This window comes from Trichechus manatus, unplaced genomic scaffold, assembly GCF_000243295.1.
Source record: "Trichechus manatus latirostris isolate Lorelei unplaced genomic scaffold, TriManLat1.0 scaffold00039, whole genome shotgun sequence".
Classification (NCBI taxonomy): domain Eukaryota; kingdom Metazoa; phylum Chordata; class Mammalia; order Sirenia; family Trichechidae; genus Trichechus; species Trichechus manatus.
Window position 1 is genome coordinate 9,356,330 of NW_004443975.1, and position 20,236 is coordinate 9,376,565.

At 51.2% G+C, this 20,236-nt stretch overlaps 1 protein-coding gene and 1 non-coding gene across 2 annotated transcripts in view; both read right to left on the minus strand.

The window, feature by feature from the left end:
- Positions 1–5,716: 5,716 nt before the first annotated feature.
- STUM (stum, mechanosensory transduction mediator homolog) overlaps positions 5,717–20,236 on the minus strand; it is a 68,919-nt gene continuing 54,399 nt past the window's right edge. The window contains exons 2-4 of the mRNA XM_004375879.1: positions 11,638–11,817; positions 7,585–7,593; positions 5,717–5,751 (exon numbers count right to left, since the gene is read on the minus strand). Coding sequence (XP_004375936.1) covers positions 5,717–5,751; positions 7,585–7,593; positions 11,638–11,817 — 224 coding nt within the window. The remainder of the gene's footprint in view (positions 5,752–7,584; positions 7,594–11,637; positions 11,818–20,236) is intronic.
- TRNAS-ACU (transfer RNA serine (anticodon ACU)) lies at positions 12,119–12,192 on the minus strand. Its single transcript has one exon. It is a non-coding gene; the product is annotated as a tRNA-Ser (tRNA).

Below are 20,236 nucleotides of genomic sequence, written 5' to 3' on the forward strand. Positions count from 1 at the left end.
TCTGATCCCTTTCTCCAAAGCCTAGTCCAGGCCCAGGCTGGCCCATGTTAGAGCTTGTTCAGTGTTTGCTGAATGAATGACGCAAACAGGGGCCTGAAGCCAGCAGGTGGTCCTCGCTAAACTCTACCGAGGGGGACCATTGAGGGGAATGGAAACCCACTCTGTTCAGCCTCAGACCCTAGGGGTCAGCCGATGGTCAGCGAGGGCCTCACACAAGCCCCCAACCACATATAAGGCCAGGGGAGGGTCAGCACAGCTGGGTGGTGCTTTAAAAGCGCCCTCTCACCTTTAAGCCCTCAAACAAATCCAGCAAATGAAAAAATAATAAAAACAATGAACAGTGCCTGCAACCACCAACTCTGAGCATTTACATTGAAATTATATATCCTCGAGCAGTTTACACAATGCATGAGTCTTTCTTTGCCAACATCACTAACACAATAAAAACAGCCAGTGTAATTAAAGCTTGAGGTGGACCTGGGAGCCAAGATGGGACCCCGGGCTCCCTCCCACAGCCACCTGCCCCCAGGCCCAGGCGCCAGGAGGAGCCAGAGTCCAGGAGTTCAGGAGCGGGAAGGCAGAACTGAAGAGTATTCTCTCAAACTCACCCTGTCTGCGCAGAAAGCTTTTTTGGTTCGCTAAAGAAAGCATTTTTGGTTTTTTTTTGTTTTGTATTTTAGAGATCCTGTGGGGCCCAGAGGTCCCACTGTCATTTGAGCAATCACCTTCTGCTTCACACACCTCGGGCATTGGTCAGGTGTCCTCCCTAGCCCTGGGGTTCAGATCCACCTTTCGCTGGCTCATGACTTGCCGTTTGGGGTACGTTTATGGTTTTCCTCTGTGAGATCTGGGTCCCTGTTCCGTCCAGGAGAAATGTTCACCTCGTGGCCATTTGTTCCCTGTTATCTCCATTTGGAGTGAGTTCTCCCCACTGCCCCTCAGCCTTTCTGGCATGTGGGTGAGGTGAATTCACCGTCACGCCTGAGACGCCTTGTGCAGGAAGGACTGGAGACCAGGAGCTGGGAGAGTCACTGGTGACCGACCTGGTCTTTGGTGTTACTACCGGGCAGCTCCTAACGCCAGCTCTACTGCTAGCTGCCATTCTCTTACATCCTCAGTAAGGGGCACCCTCTGGGCCTGCCTGAAACAAGGAGTGGGGATTTGGGGGCTGCCCAGATGGTGAGAACGGGGTGTGTTGTGAGACAGGGTGAGCAGGGTGGTGGAGGGGTGGAGGTGAAGGAGCAGAGAGGCACAACAGCCTTCTAGTTCTTTCTGACGAGGTTTTTCATTTCACCCTATTACCTCTGAGTGGGCAAGGTCCTTCAGAGGCCCCTCTTTCCCTGCCCCTCATAGCCCCCTCTGACTCCATGCTTCTGGTGCAGGTCTGTAAGGAGTATTTTGGCACAGGCTGTGGTGTCAGCCAGACCTGATTAACCCCCAGCTCTGCCACCCTTGAGCTGTGTGTTTGGGGCACACGACTTCCTCTCTTGACATATCAGTTTTGACATCTGAACACGCAGCATACTAGCATCTGCCCACCAGGCTGTTGGTAAGGGTTCTAGGAGATAAAATGCTCCACGCTGTGCCGGTAAGTTCCACCATATAGGGGTGTTCTTGCCATTGGGGCTGGGCTGGCAGAGAGGGTACCTGCTCACATGCCCATTCCTCCCCTCCCCTCAAGTACAGTCAGATTGGCTCCCAGGTCAGAACAGCTGCCTGTCAGGTGGGGGCTGGGACTCTGTGGCAGGGCACCAGGTGAGGTCACAGCAGCACCGCACCACCCTGCAGCACCACTGTGCCCGGGGGCCGACTACCTGGCCTGAAAGTCCTCAGCTCTGAAACTGAGTCAGGGCTAAATGAAGATCCGGGTCAATTCTCCACTGTCCATAGGATACTCCTGGCCACTAGGTGGCTCACTCTTGCTCCAGAGTCCCACTCTAGCCTGAGGGAACGACCACTCTCCCGTCACCGTGCTGGCATCCCTGGGTAGTGCAAACAGTCAACACACTCAGCTGCTAACTGAAAGGTTAGAGATTCAAGTTCACTAGAGGCGCCTTGGAAGCAAGACCTGGTGATCTACTTCCAAAAAATCAGCCACTGAAAACCCTATGGAGCACAGATCTACTCTGACACGCATGGTCGCGCCATGAGTTGGAGTCCACTTGTTGGCAACAGGTGTTTGGTCACGGGCCACAACCAGGTCCTGGGGACACCTCATTCACTTTGAACATCTCTGCATGCCTCGATTCCAGCCCCAAACACCCATCGCAGGGGAACATGCTGCTGGCTTCTGACCGGTAAAAGACCGGAACCTAAGATGTGCCTGTGACTTTGGGACCCTCCCCCTGGTGCTGTGCCATTCAGGCAAAACTCAGATTGGTCACAAAAGAGCTGCCTGCCAGCCAAGCACTTGCTGGCCTGAGGGTCCTAATTTATCGCTGGCTGGTTTAGTAGATGAACTCTGGTCCTCTAACGGTCTGAGTGGCCAGCTGTCCCTCACTGAATGGAGACAATACTTTGGAGTCGTGGTCTAATTTAGAGGAATGCTATTTCAAGCAGATCCCACCCTCACTGTTCAGGACGCATGCGGGCGTCCTCTTGCTTCCTCCCACACACCAGTTACCTGGGAAGAGGGTTCCCTCCCTGGCTGAGGTATTCTCAAGTGGGGAGAAGCAGCCCTCAGGTGAGGTAGACCTGACTGGATCTGGGGGCATTGCAGAGGGGAACATGTCCTTCCAAGCACTCAAGCCCCTGTATTAATGCATCCTACATGGGAACTAATGGTGACACCTGTTGCTTGAGAAAATCCCACCTGTGTTTGGACTGTGTCTCCAAACATGCAGCACAAATTGCTCTCTCTTCTCTACCCCTCATCAGCCGCCCGCAGCCCAAAGCCAGGAGAGATTCTCCTCTCTCACTTGTCACTGAGGTGCATCAGGCATACTTGGGAGAGCTGTTTAGGGGGGAAGGGCCGTGGGCTGGTGCCCCACCAGCCGTGGGTGAAGGGCGGTGGTGGCATGGCCCCATCATTTTCCTCAGCTGGAGCTGTTTGATCTGCTTACAGGGGAGGCTCCCTTCTCTGATGCAGCTTCCTGGGGAGCAGCCTGCCTGCTCGCACCTTGGCCTGCAGTATGCTTCCTTCAACAGCCAACGGTTCTGGTTTTCTGGACAAAACCAAATCTGGTCCCACACCCCTCAAAAACACAGAGGATTCCAAATAGGTGGGGGAATAGCAGGAGAGAAGCCAAGGCCTGGGCAGGGGTCAGGAAGAAAGGACAAGAGGAAATGAAACTACCCCGAAACCAAAACCAACCCACTGCCGCCGAGTCGATTCCAACTCATAGTGACCCTGTAGGACACAGAACTGCCCCATAGGGTTTCCAAGGCTGTAAATCTTTTTACACTCTCACATCTTTCTCCTGTGGAGTGGCTGCTGGGTCCAAACTACCCACCTTTTGGTTAGCAGCCGAGTGCTTTAACCACTGTGCCACCTGGGCTCTGAAACACTGCCAGGTGTTCCAAAAGTGCAGCCTAGCCCCAGGCAGCCATAGAAGAAGGATGAGAAGCTCATCCAAACTAGGGGGACAGCAGGGCAGGACCGGTCCCGGAGCAGAAAGCCTATCCCTTGAATCGGGGCCCAAGGGTGGGTGAGTTTCACTCCTTCGGAGCTGTCCACTCCACAGGGAGCTCGAGGCCTACTTCTCCAGCGGGATTGTATTAGAAAGCCTAGTGGATGGAGTCCCTGGGAGATGCAAATGGTTAACATGCTCTGCTGCTAACCCAAAGGTTGGCGATTCGAGTCTATCCAGAGATGCTTTGGAAGAAAGGTCTGGTGATCAACTTCTGAAAAATCAGCCACTGAAAACCCTATGGAGCACAGTTCTACTCTGACACACTTGGGGTCACCATGAGTCTGACTCAACTTGATGGCAACTGGTTGGTTACTGGTTAGTGGACGGGGTAGGTAGTCTTGGCCCCCCAGGGCAGTGGGCTACTGCCCCCGGCGGGGGCTTTAAGAATGGAGATGACGCAAGCAGTGGCTTCCAGAGCTGCTCAAAGTGGAGCAAGGGGCCTGTCAGGCTGAGGGCGGGCAAGTTTTCAGCCTAAACCCCCGGGGTTAGAGGGGGAGCCCTGCTCCCCAAGTATCTCCCACCAGCAATAGAGAAAATGGCCAGACAGGGTCACCTCTCCAGCCCTGGCCAAATTCTGCCTGAGTTCCTGATGGACAAGAGAAGCCCCTCAGACAGGACACATCTAATGGTACAATTCCAGGGGGTCGGATACTTGTTCTGCACCAGTCCCACCTTGTAGCTTCCTATCAGGTAAAGTGAAAAAAGCAAAATAAAAAAACCCAGATACCTAATGTCCATTTTATCGTTATAATTTTGGATTTCCATTCTCTTACATTTCAGATTGAGACTTGATCAGCAGTAGTGTGGACAGCTTCTGAGGGTTTGGGTTTCTCCCTCCTTAGGATTTACCTGTCACAATCCCTTCAGGAGGGCCCTGGGGTCCCTTTGCAAAAGGAGGAATCATAGGGTAGGGATAATAACTTCACCCTCTAACGCGTCTGTTTGCAACCCCATACAAGTATTATGGTTTTTGCAATCCTGAAATCCAAAGAGCTCTCCAACAGCAAGTTTTTTCCCCCAACATGTGTAGTGGCAACATCTGACCTGCACTGAGGCGAGGCTGTTAACGGTGTTTATTGATCCCAATGAACGTGACGATTCACATGTTTCTCAGCAGCAGTTTCGATGTTCTTGGCTATGGGGGTTGATCGGACTCTGCTGGGGTGCTATGAGATATCCAGTACATGTATCCTATCCCCTTTCTCAAATCCAGACTTTCTGAATTCAGAACCACATCTGGCCCCAACAATTTCAGAAGAAGGACTGACCTGGAGCGGTGTAAAGTGTAATGCAGAAGGCAGCCAGCCGATGCCCCGCTCACACCCTGTTCTGGTCATTCTGTATACAAAATCTGATGATTCTAGCAGTTTCCCTGCAGGCATGGAGCCACCACCCTCCTTCCCAGGGAAACAAAGGTCAGAACACAGCGAGCCTCTCAGATTCCAGGGGTGTCGTGGCTGGGGGTGCAGTAGGGAGGATGGGGCCAGGGACACCTGTGGGCCTCTGTCCTCTCTGGGGGGTGGAGGGGAGGCCTTTCCATGCTGGGCTGTAGTCTGCCCATCCCCCGCCCCCACCCTAGTCTCCTGAAGGACATCACAAACACTTAGGGCACCAGAATTGACAGGCAGGGGCTGGGCACCCAGAGGAAGTGCCCACTGCAGCCCTGCCCCCTTGGGAGCCCCTGCCCACCCAGACCGGGATCACCCTGGCCTGGCCCAGCAGCCCCAGTGTGCCCTCGAAGTGGACAGTGTGCCAGGCTGGGGGTGGGGGGCGGGTAGGGGGGCTCTCAGCAGCCCAGAGCCTGCCGGAGCATTCTGCTTTCCTGTCTGTGTTCCCTTTACCCCACTCCCCAGTGCTCCTGGCGCCTACAGCACTTTCTGGAGCAGGAGGAGGAGCTGGCAGCGCTCAAGTCCCGCTGAGAAAAGCAGATGCGTTTTCAAAATAAATAATATTTTAAAAATATCCCCCCACGCCCCAAGCCTGGGAAATGGCAGAAGAGAAAATGCAAAGGTCCTTGTGCCCATGCTGCTGGCGGCAGCCTCCCCAGGGCCACTCCGGCCTGTCCCCGGCGGCTCCTGCGGGGCTCACAGCTGCTGTGGGATGCCCTGCTCCTTGTAGCCTGTGAGGAGGAAGCAAAGAAGAGACGGTTAGACACCCGCTTTCCTCAGGATTTCTCCAGGAGGGGCCCCCAGACCCAAACGTGCTCAGGAGACCTTATGCACACTGAGGGGTAGGTGAGAGTCACTGTCTGTGCACAACTTTCCCTAAGGGCATTGGCTTTTGAATGAGAAACAAAGGAATGAATCAAGAATTGTGGAGTTTGGGGTTTAGCAGGGATACATGAGAAGAGGGAATTTGGGGTGGGGGTTGGAAGGCCATTGAGGTGTTTCAGAAGCCACACCCGGGAAGCCACTGCATAAAACTGGTGTGGTCTACCAATGCAGAGCCTTGGGAGAAGGTGCCGGGCAGGCACAAGAAGGGAGTAACCATGAGCATGTTCAACCTAGAGTGGTACAGACAATTAACATGCTCAGCTGCTAACCAAAAGGTTGAAGGTTTGAGTCCACCCAGAGGTACCTTGGAAGAAAGGCCTGGTGATCTCCTTTCAAAAAATCAGCCACTGAAAACCCTATGGGCCACAGTTCTACTCTGACACACATGGGGTTGCCATCTATTGGAGTCGACTCCACCGAGGGCAACAGGTTTTTTTTTTTCCTATGTTCAATCCAGGCAAAGGTGCCTGGGACTTCGAGCCTTTAAAACATTGTCGATAATTATGAGACCATCGGGACAATTTGAACCCTTCTGATATTAAGGAATTGTTGCTAATTTATTTGGGTGTGAAAAGGTATTTTGGTTATGCTTTTTTTTTTAAAAAAAAAGGATACTTACTGAAATATTTATGGGTGGAATTGTATGAGGCTAGGACTTGCTGGGAGGAGCTATGGTGGCGCAGTGGTTAAGCACTCGGATGCCAACAGAAAGGTCAGCGGTTGGAACCCACCAGCCGCTCCCTGGGAGAAAGATGCGGCAGTCTGCTTCTGTAAAGATTACAGCCTGGGAGACCCTCTGGGGCAGTTCTCCTCTGTCCTATATGGTCGTTGTGAGCAGGAATTGACTTGATGGCGATGGGTTTATGGGAATTTGCTGAATGGTTCCCACCCATTAGCTGATAACTTAGCACACAGAGGTGCTTCAGTGGACTTAACTATTTTTTCTCTTCATTTAGTAGATGGATCATCGATTTTAGGTGCTAACAATCTAGTAGTGAAGGAGCCCTGGTGGTGAACTGGCTAAGCACTCGACTGCTAACCGAAAGGTTGGTGGTTCAAACCCAACAGCAGTTCCGCAGGAGAAAAGACCTGGCAATCTGCTCCCGTAAAGATTAGAGCCTAGGAAACCCTATGGGGCGGTTCTACCCTGTCCTGTAGGGTTGCTATGAGTCAGAATCGACCTGAAGGCGCATAACAACAAGCTTGTGGTGGGTATGGAGGATGTAGGGAGTAATAGAAGAAACAAGGGGGCCATGAGCAGGTCATTCTTGGAGCTAGGGTGGGTATTTAGGGACTTAACTATACTAGGCTCAAAGTCCCTGAGTGATGTAAATGGTAACACACACAGTTACTAACCAAAAGGTTGGAGATTTGAGTCCACCCAGAGGCTCCTCAGAAGAAAGGCCTGGCAATCTACTTCTGAAAAGCCAGCCATTGAAAACCCTATGGAGCACAGTTCTACTCTGACACACATGGGGTCACCATGAGTCAGAACTGACTCCACAGCAACTGGTTGATTATACTTTTGTCTGTTTTAACACTTTTCATAATAAAATGTTAAATGTAACTCCCGCTGACCTACTGGGAGAGTGGGGTGTTATGGGTAGGTGTGGGGGCTGCAGTGAAGGGGGGCCCAGGTAGCCCCAGGCACAGGCCCTGCATCCATTCAGCAGACTCACCTTGGGAAACTGTGGAGCATCACAAGGATGTGAGGCAGCGTGAGGAAGAAGAGAAAAAGGAAAAGAAAGAATGCAGTCTGAAACCAGTGGCCATGGGGAACACTGGAAATATAAGAGGGAGGGCCCAAGGGGATCTCAGAGTCATTACAGTGACCATCACAGTGACCAACCATTGTGGCCACCAGCCAGCCCCACTAGTGTCCCGAGCCCCTCCAGCGTGCAGGTCTGCAGCTGGGCTGGAGAGGTGCACCCAGGGAGGGCTCACCCCAGTGATCGATACGCTGTCAACAAGCTCTCTCCAACGCCTACCCAGCACTCCGTGTCTCAGGCAAGCCCAAGCGTCTACTCTCCTCCTGCCCCTCATTCTTTTCCACCCCCAGCCCATGTTTGTCCCCAGATGAATTTAGGATGGACCAGAGGAGGAAGCACTGTAGGATAGGTTTAGCTGTGACAACTTGAAGATGCTGAAGTGACCCGTCCTGGCCCCACCCCATCTGTCTGGGCCATGTGGCTAGCCCTTCATGTGAACAAGAGCCACATGTATAAAACCTAATGCTTTGGGAAAGACCCGGGACTCAGGATGACAAACAGGTCTTATCTTGCAGATGTCTTTGATCAATTGGTAGTAACTGCCTGAAGCCCTGTGCTGAGAAAATATGAGATTGCCCAAGAGTGCCATGATTGATTAGCAATGTCTGCCATGAGTGTGGCAATAGGCAGAGGTTACCACAGAGCTGGAGTCCCTGGGTGGTGCAATTGGTTAAGTGTTCAACTAGTAATCAAAAGGTTGGCTGTTCGAACCCACCCAGAGGTGCCTCAGAAGAAAGGCTGGCAATCTGCTTCTGAAAGATCACAGCCTTGGAAACGCTATGGAGCAGTTCTACTCTGTACACGTGGGGTTGCCAAGAGTCGGAATCAATTCACCAGCAACTGGTTCCATACAGTTATCAAGTATTTCTCAATCCATGGCCAAGACAGGCTGTTGTTGATTGTTATGATTAATATAAATAGAACAGCGTGCTTGTAAATTCCTGATTTTAACTCCCTATTTTGATTTATATTTCTCTAATTTCCCTCTTAAGACTTTTTCTTAATAGTGTGTTTGTTGATGACGCCCTGGACAATGCCATGCAAAAATCATTCTGTATTTTAACAACGGGAACGTTTCCTTCATTTTTACAGGAAAGGGCTGGAATGACACCAGAAGGAACAGCCTTTTATCCAGTTGTCTGCTGGGACAGACAAGTTAATTGTGATTATTCCCTTAAGCTGTCATCCTGGGACACACGTGCTCCATTATTGCCCAGAGCAATCCCAGTCTAATGCATAGTCCCAAGAGTGGCAACTCTTCATCTTTTGAGGGTGGGTTTAATTTTTAGAAAAAGTGCAAAGTCTTCCCTTACTGACATTGGTGAAGGAGTCTGGTGGTCAGGCCAGATAAGGGCCATGTGGTTAACCATGAGGTGTGACTGGATCTTTTTGTGCAGCCCTCAAGTCCATCGCCTCAAAAGCCTTCTAAAACGGTTGACGCAAAAACAGCATCCCTGGAACCAGCAGACATCCAAGGAGCTGGCTCTGGCCCACAGTGAAAGCTTGTAGGGTGGGGAAGAGGGCGGCAAGGCTGAGAGTGGGGGTCTTGCACTTGACTATTCTGCACCCTGACGCAGTTGCCTAGTTACCGTCCCACACACCAGCCACTGAAGAGAAACTTCTGTCAGAGTCAACAACCTGAAGTGATGGTAAGTGAGGCTCCCACCTGGACTTCTGGGGGCCTCTGTGTCTTCATCTAGGACATGACGAGAGGATCTCTTTACATTATCTCCCAGGTCCTATCCTTGGTTCCTGGTTATTACGAATGGCCAAAGGCAAGTATGCCAGAAAGCTCTAGAGGTTGGATTAGGCACCAACACACAATTATTGAGACCTACTCTGGGGCACAGGTATGACTAGTTGCACTTTAATGGAAAGGTTCCCAAACAAAGTGCCCAAGTACCTGGACAGAAACTGGGTTTGATAAGGAGGTGAAGCAGCAAGAGTGGGGTTGGGGCACATTTGGACAGACGGGGCAGCAGTCACAGGCCCTCCGCCTCCTGCTGAGAGCACTTCCGAGAGCAGATGCCCCTTCTAGGTTCAGGTGGGCACAGGGTCCGGAGTGGGCAGGCCACCCCACAGGCAGGAACCATAACCCAATAAACAGGGTACGCACAGGCTTACTTGTGCATACTTACTAATCTGTAGTGCACAATTTCACCTGTTTTTCCTCACATCAAAGATGTGAAATTGTGCACTACAGATTATTAAGTAAACACAATTAACTCTATGCGTACCTTGCTTACTATAAGCCTGTGCATACCTTGCTTACTGGTTAATCCGCCCCTGCCCACAGGCCCTAGAGAAGCCCCTAACTCCTGGGAAATTGTCCGACCTTAGCTTTTCAGGACTCACTGGAGGGCGGGCAGTACTTCTTCCCTACCGGCAATGTCCTGCACCCCTCCCCCAAATGTAAGAAGTCTCTGGACATGCCTATAGGGTGAGGCTCCCATGAGGGACCTGTATGGCCAGTCTTGACCTCTGCCTGCTCTGCCACTCACTTCCCGATGTCCTCCTGAGGCTGTCTCCCAGCAGAAAGTAGCTGGGGCAGAGGCCCGCTCTCCTGTCTGCTCCCCTGGCTTATTCCTCTCTAGAGCCAGCCCACCTCCCCCACCCCACCACCGCCCCTTCTCAGGCTGCCCTGGGCTCTGCTCTGAGTTCTAACTCTGGGGCACCCAGGCTACCCGGCCCGGCATACTTCCTCCCCTGACTTGTGCTCCTTGAGGACCTACTTCCTGGCAGCCTGCCTGACCCGTCCACTGGCTCAGGTGGATCTAGCTCAGGCTCTGCTAGCTGCATGCTCTCCAGCCCTCAAATGGTCACTGGCAGTGGCCTTGCCTGGCCTTCGCATCTCTGCATGCCCTGGGTCTTGGATGCTCACAGGAGTCAGCCTCAGATCATTCTAGATCTTTCTAGAGCCCCCTGAACTCCAGGCTTCCCCTCCTGGCTCTGGTGTCCTTACCTGGCACAGCTTCCCTTATAGCACTGACAATCCCACCTATGAATGGTTTTATTGGGTGTAGGACACAGTGATGGGCATGCGGTGGGGATGGCATGTGGAGAGAGGGCAAAGCACCTGAAGGAGGTGTGGTCCTGGTTATTAAGGGACCTGCGGCTAATGACGTGGCCAGGACATGTATGATGGTTCAGGGACACACGTATGGTTCCTTACAGCACACGTGGAATGTATTCTAAATTTTTGTTAGGCTATCTAAAAAATGTTATTGTTTTTGGTAAATTTGATTTTGCAACTTTAAGCCCTTTCATAAAGCAGTTTTGTGTCTGACTTCAGTTTGTATTAAGTGATGGAAGAGTTTCTACTCAACACAAATCAGGAATAATAGAGCTTTCGTGTCAACTAACAAAGAGCTAAGTTTAAAAGAAGGAGAAATTACTCTCTCTTGACTGTAAAAAGCACAGTTCTACGGTTGCCTGGGGTAAATGCACTGGCTGGCTTTTTCCTTTTCTCTGGAAACTACATGATGGAGACAGAGAACGGTTGGCACACAGGGCCTGAACCTGCTTGGGCTACGCCATTGCTGACTCATCTTGTCAGCTGACCTGGTCGCTTCCTTGACTAATGCAGTGACTGATGTGCCTTGAGCTGAGTGGGGTACTCCGTCCTCCTCTTGATCATGCCCTTCGGAACAGTTCCCGCCGAGAAAGCCTACCTATCGTGGATTCATAATTCCCAGCGAGCGTGGGGCGTGGGGCGTGGGCCTTCTAATCCCGGAGCCACGGGGCACTATAAGTGGGGCACAGTCAAGCCCTCTAGAGTGCCTATGCTTAGGGAAGGAGAAGGACCTCGCCGAGGTGAAGCTCTTCCCGCGAGGTGCCTACGCCCTGCTCCCCATAGGCAGGACTGCAGGGGCCCAGACACGCAAGTCCGTTCTGGCCCCGCCCCTCCTGCGCCGCTGCTCTGCCCACATGCCGGCTGGGCCCAGGCGTGAAACCCCTACTCACTGGCGAGGATGACCATGTCCATGCCCCAGAAGATGCTCATGATCCAGCCCACCATCACGATGGCCGTCAGGATCTGGATGAGGGCCGCTGCGATGTTCAGCCAGAAGACGCAGCACACGTGTCTGTCCGGGAGGTCCGTGCGGGCGCCACACAGCACAGTGAAGGCCGAGACGAACGTCCCTGTAAGAGGCAGAGGGGAGACATAGTGGCCGGTGTTGGCTTGGGGCCCAGCTGCCCAGCCTCCGAGAGCTCGGCCAGGAGCAGCTGGTCTCTGACACCTGTCATCTGGAGCAGCAGCCCCTTCTCAGGCCCTGGCCCACCTCTCGCTCTCGCTGTACTGGAAAAAAAAAAACCAAACCAGTTACTCTGGAGTCAGTTCCATCATACAGTGACCCCATGTGTGTCAGAGTAGAACTGTGCTCCATAGGGTTTATCAATGGCTGATATTTCAGAAGTAGATTATCAGGCCTTTCTTCTGAGGTGCCTCTGGGTGGACTCAAACCACCAACCTTTCGATTAGTAGTCGAATGTGTTAACCATTTGCACCACTGAGGGACTCCTTGCCATACTGGAGGGGCCAGGATACCACCCTGGAAGAGGTATGCCACAGTTCTGCCAGGGGTCCAGCACGGTCCTGGGCCTTTGGGAAACACAGCAGTCACATGACAAGCCATCCAGCCCCCTGCAAAGATGACAGAAGGCAGTTGGGAAGAGCGAGATTTAAATCCAGATCTGGCTAGTTTAGAAGCCAGAGTTCTTTTCCATCTAAAGGATATTGCATCCTTACATTAAAAAATAAGGAAAGACACTGAATAACTTGTAGAGAAATTGTTGAAGGGCAACTTAAACTGCTGTGTAAACCTTCACTGAAAACACAATAAACTATTATTAAAAAGGAATAATAATAAGGAAAGAAATTTCATCCTTAATAATTTTTAAAATATCCTTGACCCTCCGTATGCCCTCTCCTGCCTCTGCCCTGGCCAGTGTCCTTCATGGAAGGTCCTGGAGCAGATGGTGCCCTGATCTCTGGCCTGCACTGTCCTGACTTGGTGGGATCTGTGACTCTCTAGCTCTTTGTAGCTATGGCTTCACCTCAGTCTTCCGGCCTAGGAAATGGGAACAGTGATCAAGTTTCTCCCATGTTTTTATCAGGATGAATCAAATGAAATTGCCATTTTTTGCAGGTCAAGTACAGCTGAATAGCAGAAATTTCATATGGTTCGGCCTAATATGTAGATGGAAGTTTTGTGCGTAAGGAAACTCTGCCCCTCAACTCGAAGATTCTTAGAGTTAGAAGGTTACCTAGTCCATCACATGTCAAAGACAGAATCTCACCAGAATTGCCTCAAACTGATTAGAGACCAATGAGCTTTTTCAAGCATCTGCCTGCTTGCCACAGAGGAGGGCTGACAGAGCAGACTCAAGGCTCTGGAGATACGAAGGGCTATAAAAATGAATGGCAGTGGCAAAGACTTTGGCTTATATGTTAGCAAAAGATGACCTGGCCCACGTGTTATTTATAAGAGGAGATGGCCTTAGCATTTGTGTGGTGTGGGAGTGACTTTTGGTCATGCCTCTCTTACCCACGTTGACATCCTTGTGATAACTCTAAGTTGCATGACTTTTGAATAGATCAGTTACATGTATAAAATATAAGCATGTTACTTGTATACTGAATTGTATAATATGTGTACATATTATCCCTAGTTGCATTCCTTTGGATTTCACTAGTTAGGAAACAATGTTGGGCTTGGGCTGGATAAGTAAATGAATTTATAATATAAAAACATTGTTTTCATCTACTTAGCAGTTAATTTTCAAAATGATTTTAGCACGTTTTTATAGGAAGAGGTGTTGATCATTTCAAATGAGCCCTACCTGTTAAATAAAGAGCTGTACCCAACCACAAGAGTCCCCGGGTGGCGTGAACAGTTCAGCGTTCGACTACCAGCTGAAAGGTTGGCAATTCAAACTCACCCAGAGGTGCCTCGGAAGACAGCCCTGGTGATCTATTTCTGAAAGGTCACAGTCTATGGAGCAGTTCTATTCTGCACAGATGGGGCCGCCCTGAGTCAGAATCAACTTGATGGCAACTGACAACAACAACTCACCCACAATCTGTTAGTTCTGATTTATTCCACTGAGTGCCAACCACGTGCCCCAGCTAGTGCTTGGTCTTGGGAATACAAAGCCCAAACAGTGATGGGGAGTTGGCCCAGGCCGCCCTGAGGAGCTCATACTGTTACGGACAAACCAAAACCAAACCTGTTGCTGTCAATTCCAACTTAAGGTCCCTGGGTGGCACAAACAATTTGCTCTAGGCTACTAACCTAACGGTTGGTGGTTCGAACCTACCCAGTGGCACTGCAGAAGAAAGGCCTGGCAATCTGCTTCTGTGAAGATTACAGCCAAGAAAACTCTATGGAGCAGTTCTACTCTGTAACACATGGAGTTGCCACGAGTCTGGTAGGGATGATATTGTTTTGTTAGGTGCCATGGAGTCCGCTCCCCCTCATAGTGACCCTATGTATAACAGAACGAAACATTGCCTGCTCCTGCCCCGTTCTCACAATTGTTGCTATATTTGCACCCATTTTGCAGCCATTGCATCAATCCATCTCATTGAGGGTCTTTGTCTTTTTTGCTAACCCTCTGCTTTCTCAAGCATGATGTCCTTCTCCAGTAATTGGTCCCTCCTGATGACATGTCCAAAGTAAGCCAGACAAAGTCTCTCCATCACTGCTTCTAGGAAGCATTCTGGCTGTACTTCCTCCAAGACAGATTTATTCGTTTGTCTGATGGTCCATAGTATATTCAATATTCTTCACCGACACCACAATTTGAATGTGTCAATTCTTCTTTGGTCTTCCTTTATCATTGTCCAGCTTTCATGTGTATATGAGACAATCGAAAATACCATGGCTTGGGTCAGATGCACCTTAGTCATTAAAGTGACATCTTTGTTTTTTTAACACTTTAAAGAGTCTTTTGCAGTAGATTTACTCAATGCAGTACATCGTTTGATTTCTTGACGGCTGCTTCCATGGGTGTTGATTGTGGATCCAAGAAGAATGAAATCCTTGATAACTTAAATTTAGGAATAGTGTGACGAATCCTGTTTGGTTCTGTCAGGAAAGACTTCACAAGAGAGTAACTGATTGAGGCATGGATCCCAGGACACGGGTGAGGATCACTCTTTCAGAAAGTACGCGTGAGATAAGAGAAACTGAGGCTTGTTTATCTGCTGAGGAGAAGCTGCCAGGGGAGAGGAGAGGCTGAACATATAACCAGGTAAACCAGTGATGGCTGAGTCGATCCGATTCCAACTCATGGCGACCCGTGTGTGTCAGAGTAGAACTGTGCTCCATAAGGTTTATCAGTGGCTGATTTTTCAGAAGTAGATCACCAGGCCTTTCTTCTGAGGTGCCTCTGGGTGAACTCAAACCTCCAACCTTTCAGTTAGCAGCTGAGTGCATTAACCATTTGCACCACCCAGGAACACCATAACCAGATAAGGGTAAGGATACGTGGACACTGAGATTCTTGATAAAACAAGAAGAGTCGAGGGGACCTAAAAGTTCTCCACACCAGCTGTGCATCAGAATTCTCAAAAACTGAGGTTTATAAAAATGCAGATACCAGGGCCCCGCTTCTAGGCCACTGCAGATACCAGGAATCCACTTATTTAAAAACATAAAACAGACCTTCCCCCAGATGTCGCTAATGCCCGACCAGGCATGGAGGGATCAGCCTCACAGATACAGAACCAGAACCCCACACAACCTTGTAGTAAACAAGTCCACAGTTCTGGCCTTCCAATAAGTCCAACAGCCACACACCCCCAATCCCTCAGCGCTGGATCGGGGACGTTCCCCTCTGTCGTGGATGCCGGGAGACCAGGCTGCGGTGCATGTTGTCCTTGTGGGTACCAAGGCCCAGCCAACACCACTTGGCACAAATGAAAGGGATGATAATGAATTGTACTGGCAACTACCAAGATCAGTGTGGGACTGAGGATAGCATAAGACACTTGGAATTAAAGGTGTGGATGCGTTCTTTGCACGTCATATCATGATGCTGAGGAGGAAGGCAGGTGGGAGAAGCGCTGATGAGTATCCAGCCACGACAGTTACAGCACAGAGGCGAGCCTGGATTTGCAGCCACAGCCCCCTCTCCCCACCACTCCCACTGTGGTCTCTGGGCTGGCAACTCTCCCTGAAGAGCTTGGGGTTCAGGCTGAGACAAAGACAGTGGGGAGTGGGCAGGGCCTGGTCATCCTTGTGGTCCCCAAAGGGCTTCCTTGTGCTTGTCCGCAGAAGACAGTTCCTCAAGCACGACTCCCACCTCCTGCAAACTGGCTTTGCTCTCCCTCCCACCTGCTCCTGTCAGGCTCAGGAAGAGATGCAGCCCAGAAGTGGGTTGACACAGCCCTCATCAGGAGGGGGTGGGGCACTGCTGCGACAGGAGGTGGCTCTGCTCCCACAGGACAGAGCTTGGGGGCTGGAAACATCCTTCATGAATTCCTGTCAGCCTTTCAGCTTTTAGTGCCTCACGTGTGAGCTTTAGAAGGCGCTCTGTCTGGAAAGAGGATTTCAAGGCCTCCTAGGACTCAGGGAGAAGGGCAGAACTGTCTTCTGAAGCAGCTGCTCTGGATAAAATGTGTCCCCTGGGATCTACGCCAGTAAGTCAAGTCTGGGTCCCTAATGTCACCTGCAGCTGGCTCTGCAGTCATTAAAATGAGCTGCCCTTCAGCAGCCATGAGTCACACATGGACACCCTCCATCACTGCCAGAGAGCACTGGTCGAGTTAACACTTCAGTCTTTCTTAGGGGCACAGCCCTGAAGGGGAGCTGCAGGGAACAGGAGAAAAATGTAAGGGAGACCTGGCCCGGAACTTTACAGCTGATGGACCCACCTAGAGGCTTCTGGGACGACAGGCCTGGCGATCTGCTTCCAAAAGGTCACAGCCTTGAAAACCCTATGGAACAGTTCTGCTCTGCACACAAGGGGTCGCCATGAATTGGAATCCACCTGAAAGCAACTCATAAGCCACACCCTAAGAGACAGAGGCCAAGCTCAGCCCTCTGAAACTTCAATTCTCAAATCTCAGGGCATGAGATGCACCGGAACAAAAAAAAAAAAACATTTCCATTGAGTTGATTTTGACTTACAGCAACCCTATAGGACAGAGTAGAACTGCCCCACAGGGTTTCCAAGGAGCAGCTGGTGGATTCAAACTGCTGACCTTTTGGTTAGCAGCAGAATGCTTAACCACTGCACCACTAGGGTTCCTCCTCCAGAGGTTCTAATTTAGCAGGTCTGGACATCATCTTCCCATCACTGTGCAATTACAATACCAGAAACAGAAAATACCAGAAACAGACAAGGAAAGGCAAGCAAACTGACTACAAGTTCACAAACGCTCTGGACAGGTTCAGGGGCGGCTTGAGAGTAAACAGGGTCTACGTGTCCATGGCCTCAATAAACCAGGGTTGTTGTTAGCTGCTGTTGAGTCTGCCCCCAACTCATGGCGACCCCATGTACAGTGGGATTGGACCACTGTGATCCATAGGGTTTTCACTGGCTACTTTTCAGAAGTAGATCACCAGGCCTTTCTTCCTAGTCTGTCTTAGACTGGAAGCTCCGCTGAAACCTGTTGAGCATCACAGCAACGCGCAAGCCTCCACTGACAGGTGACCTCATGTGTATCAGAGTAAAACTGTGCTCCATAGGGTCTTCAATGGCTGATTTTTCAGAAGTAGATCACCAGGACTTTCTTCTGAGGTGCCTCTGTATAGACTGAAACTCCAACCTTTTGGTTAGCATATGAGCACTTAACTGTTTGTTGGTGCTACCCAAGGACTCCAAATAAGCCAGGATAGGTCTGCAGAAAGTAAGGCCATGGCCCGTGAGGTGGCTCAGCACGCTCCCTCTGCCAGCTGTCCTCCTTCGGGCTCTGCTTTCTCAAGAGGATTTTGGACATCATGGATTCTTATGTGCCATGGAAAGACACTATCTGTGTCTTCAGCTTGATAACTGTGAAGCAGAGCACAAGCAGAAGGCTGCACTAGGCAGGAGAGGAAGGCTGCCTTCAGACCAGTACCAGCGGGGCCTGGGGTGTCTTAGAGGCTGAAGGGTCTCTGTGAGTGGGAGGACGCCTTAGCACAGGGTTCGAGGCTGAGGAAATCTGTGATGCTGTGAGGGTGGCTGTCTCCTCTCCCAGGAAATGTGTCTCATCATTCATTCAGAAAGTACTTTGTAGACCCAACACTATTCTAGGGCTTCTGTCCAGGCCATCAAGGAACGTGCAAAGAGGTGACAGAATATAAAACCGACAGAGAACAATGCAAGGGAAATCAGGGAGAATTCCGGTATTTCAGTCATCCTGACCACACTAAAGTTCTTCGAAACAAGTTTCAGTCTCTGCCAGTGTTGGACCCATGTATCATGGACCGGTGGCAAAAGGGTGGAATCCCATCACCTCGGCAGAGTAACTGGGGGTTGTCGCCTGCCTGTCAGCTACTCTAATGGCCATTCCATCCACCTTTGACCAATTAGAGATGAGGAAATGAATTTATGAAGACTTAAATCTTCCCAAGCAGGGCTTCACAGGAGAAGAAGAAGAAAGGGTGAGCAGGTGGCCATCTGTTCTACGCAGCAGAGAGAAGGTGCACCCGGGCCACATCCCCCTCCTCCCCAGAGCCCCTCTTTGCTCTTCTTGGTCAGAAAGTGGCAGCTTGGGGCAAACACTCTTCCTTCCTCCCTGGGCCCCAGGCAAAGGCTGAGGGGCCACTTGGGGACCGAGGACAGAGGAGCGCGGGGAAAGGCAGCGGGAGGAAGTCTTCAGATGGCCAAGGAGTAACAGTCCTCGGCTGCTGATGTTGTTAGTGTGTGTCTTAGATGTTCCAGGTGGAAGCCTCCGCAGCAGGTCAGAAGGAGCACAGGGAGCCAGCCCCCCGGCTACCACAAATCAATCTGCTGACCTTCCTTTGAAGGAAGGAGAAAACGAGAGCAGCCCCCTCCTCTGATTACCCTTCTGGAGGCCAGGTGGCTGGAGCGGATAATTCACTGTGATGGTGCCGGGCGTTGCATTAGCCTCGCCTGGGCTTGTCAGCACATCCCCCTCCCACCTCCTAGATCTCTAACAAGCTCCAAAATGTGCGCCCAGCACAGGACGGACTTGAGGTGCTGGGGGCTGCACACCAGCACTTGATGCCTTAGGCCACCTCCCTGAGGCCCCTGGGTCTGAGGTGAGCAGAAACTCAACCCCATGGCATTTCTCAGTTCCCTGGTGCTGAGCCTTGTCACGACAGATTCTGGACTTTAAATGTCAGAAGGTGAATACGGGGATGGAGTGGGAAGGGTGTAAGGGCCCGGGCAGGGGACCCCGGGACGGCCCTGGAGACTCAGCTTCATCCTTCCCACCTGCCAGCAGGGGTGGTGCATAGAGTGCTCAGTCGGGTAGAAAGATGGGTGAGGGCAGAGGCGGGGACATTGGTTGGAGGGGGAAACACAGCTTCCATCTCCCGAGCATTTGCAATCTGACGAGGTGAAATTTCCGCGGATGGGTAGACCCTGGGATTAAAAATGGAGAAGGGCTCTGCCAAAGTAGACAGCTGCCAGGGAGCCTGGCGAGGGCCTGCACCCTGATGGCACCCAGGGGCTGCTCTTCTGGGGACACTGCCGCAACTGAGAACGGGGATACCGAGTCCCGCCCTGACCCCTTCCCTTTACGGGTGCTTTTAATCCACAGCATCCTGGGCTAAAACATCCAGGTTCGTGGGCGAACCTTTGCATCAAACATTCACGAAGTGCCTACCATGTGCTCGGTGTTGAGCTGGCTAAACACAAGTCACTCTCCTGCTGACTTAGGCTGAGTGTGGAGCTCACAGCCGGCCGGGCCACCCCTGGGAGTGCTGGGGGAGAGTGGCCGCCAGGCACCCTAAGCTGTGGCAACACATACGGAGCAGGTAGGAGCAACAGCGTCGCCGTATCCTGCCCGAGCCCCGCCCGCCTCACCAGTAGTAGCGGAACATTCCAATCACACCATCTAGGCCTGGAAGCCAGCATTCCCGCGTGGAAAGCTGCCTCTTCCTTAAAATTGTGTCTAATTCATCCACTCACTTTTCTATGTATTCAGTTAGCATTTATGAAGCACCTACTATATGCCGAGAACGGGGCTAAATCCACGCGTAATACAAAAAAGACAGAGTCCTTCTCCTCAAGAATCTCTCGGGTAGTGAGAGAGAGAAACGAATCACAGAAAGCACGGTGCATGGTGAGCGCTGCAGAGGGGCGAGGCAGGGAGGCAGGTCACACAGTGGTTACAAAGTCAGGCTCTGGCCTCAGAAAGCCAAAGTCCACTATGGAACATAAAATGATACTCGTGATGACAGTGCTTCTTAGCTCAAGTAGATACATGGGACTAAATGGACAGCTCCTGTCCAGATGAGAAGGCAGAGAGGGTCAGGAGCTGGCTGAATGGACGCGGGAAATCTGGGGTGGAAGGGAGGAAGGTGCTGTCACAATATAGGGAGAGTAATTAGGGTCACATAACTAGGTATGTATAATTTTTTGTATGAGAGACTAACTTGAA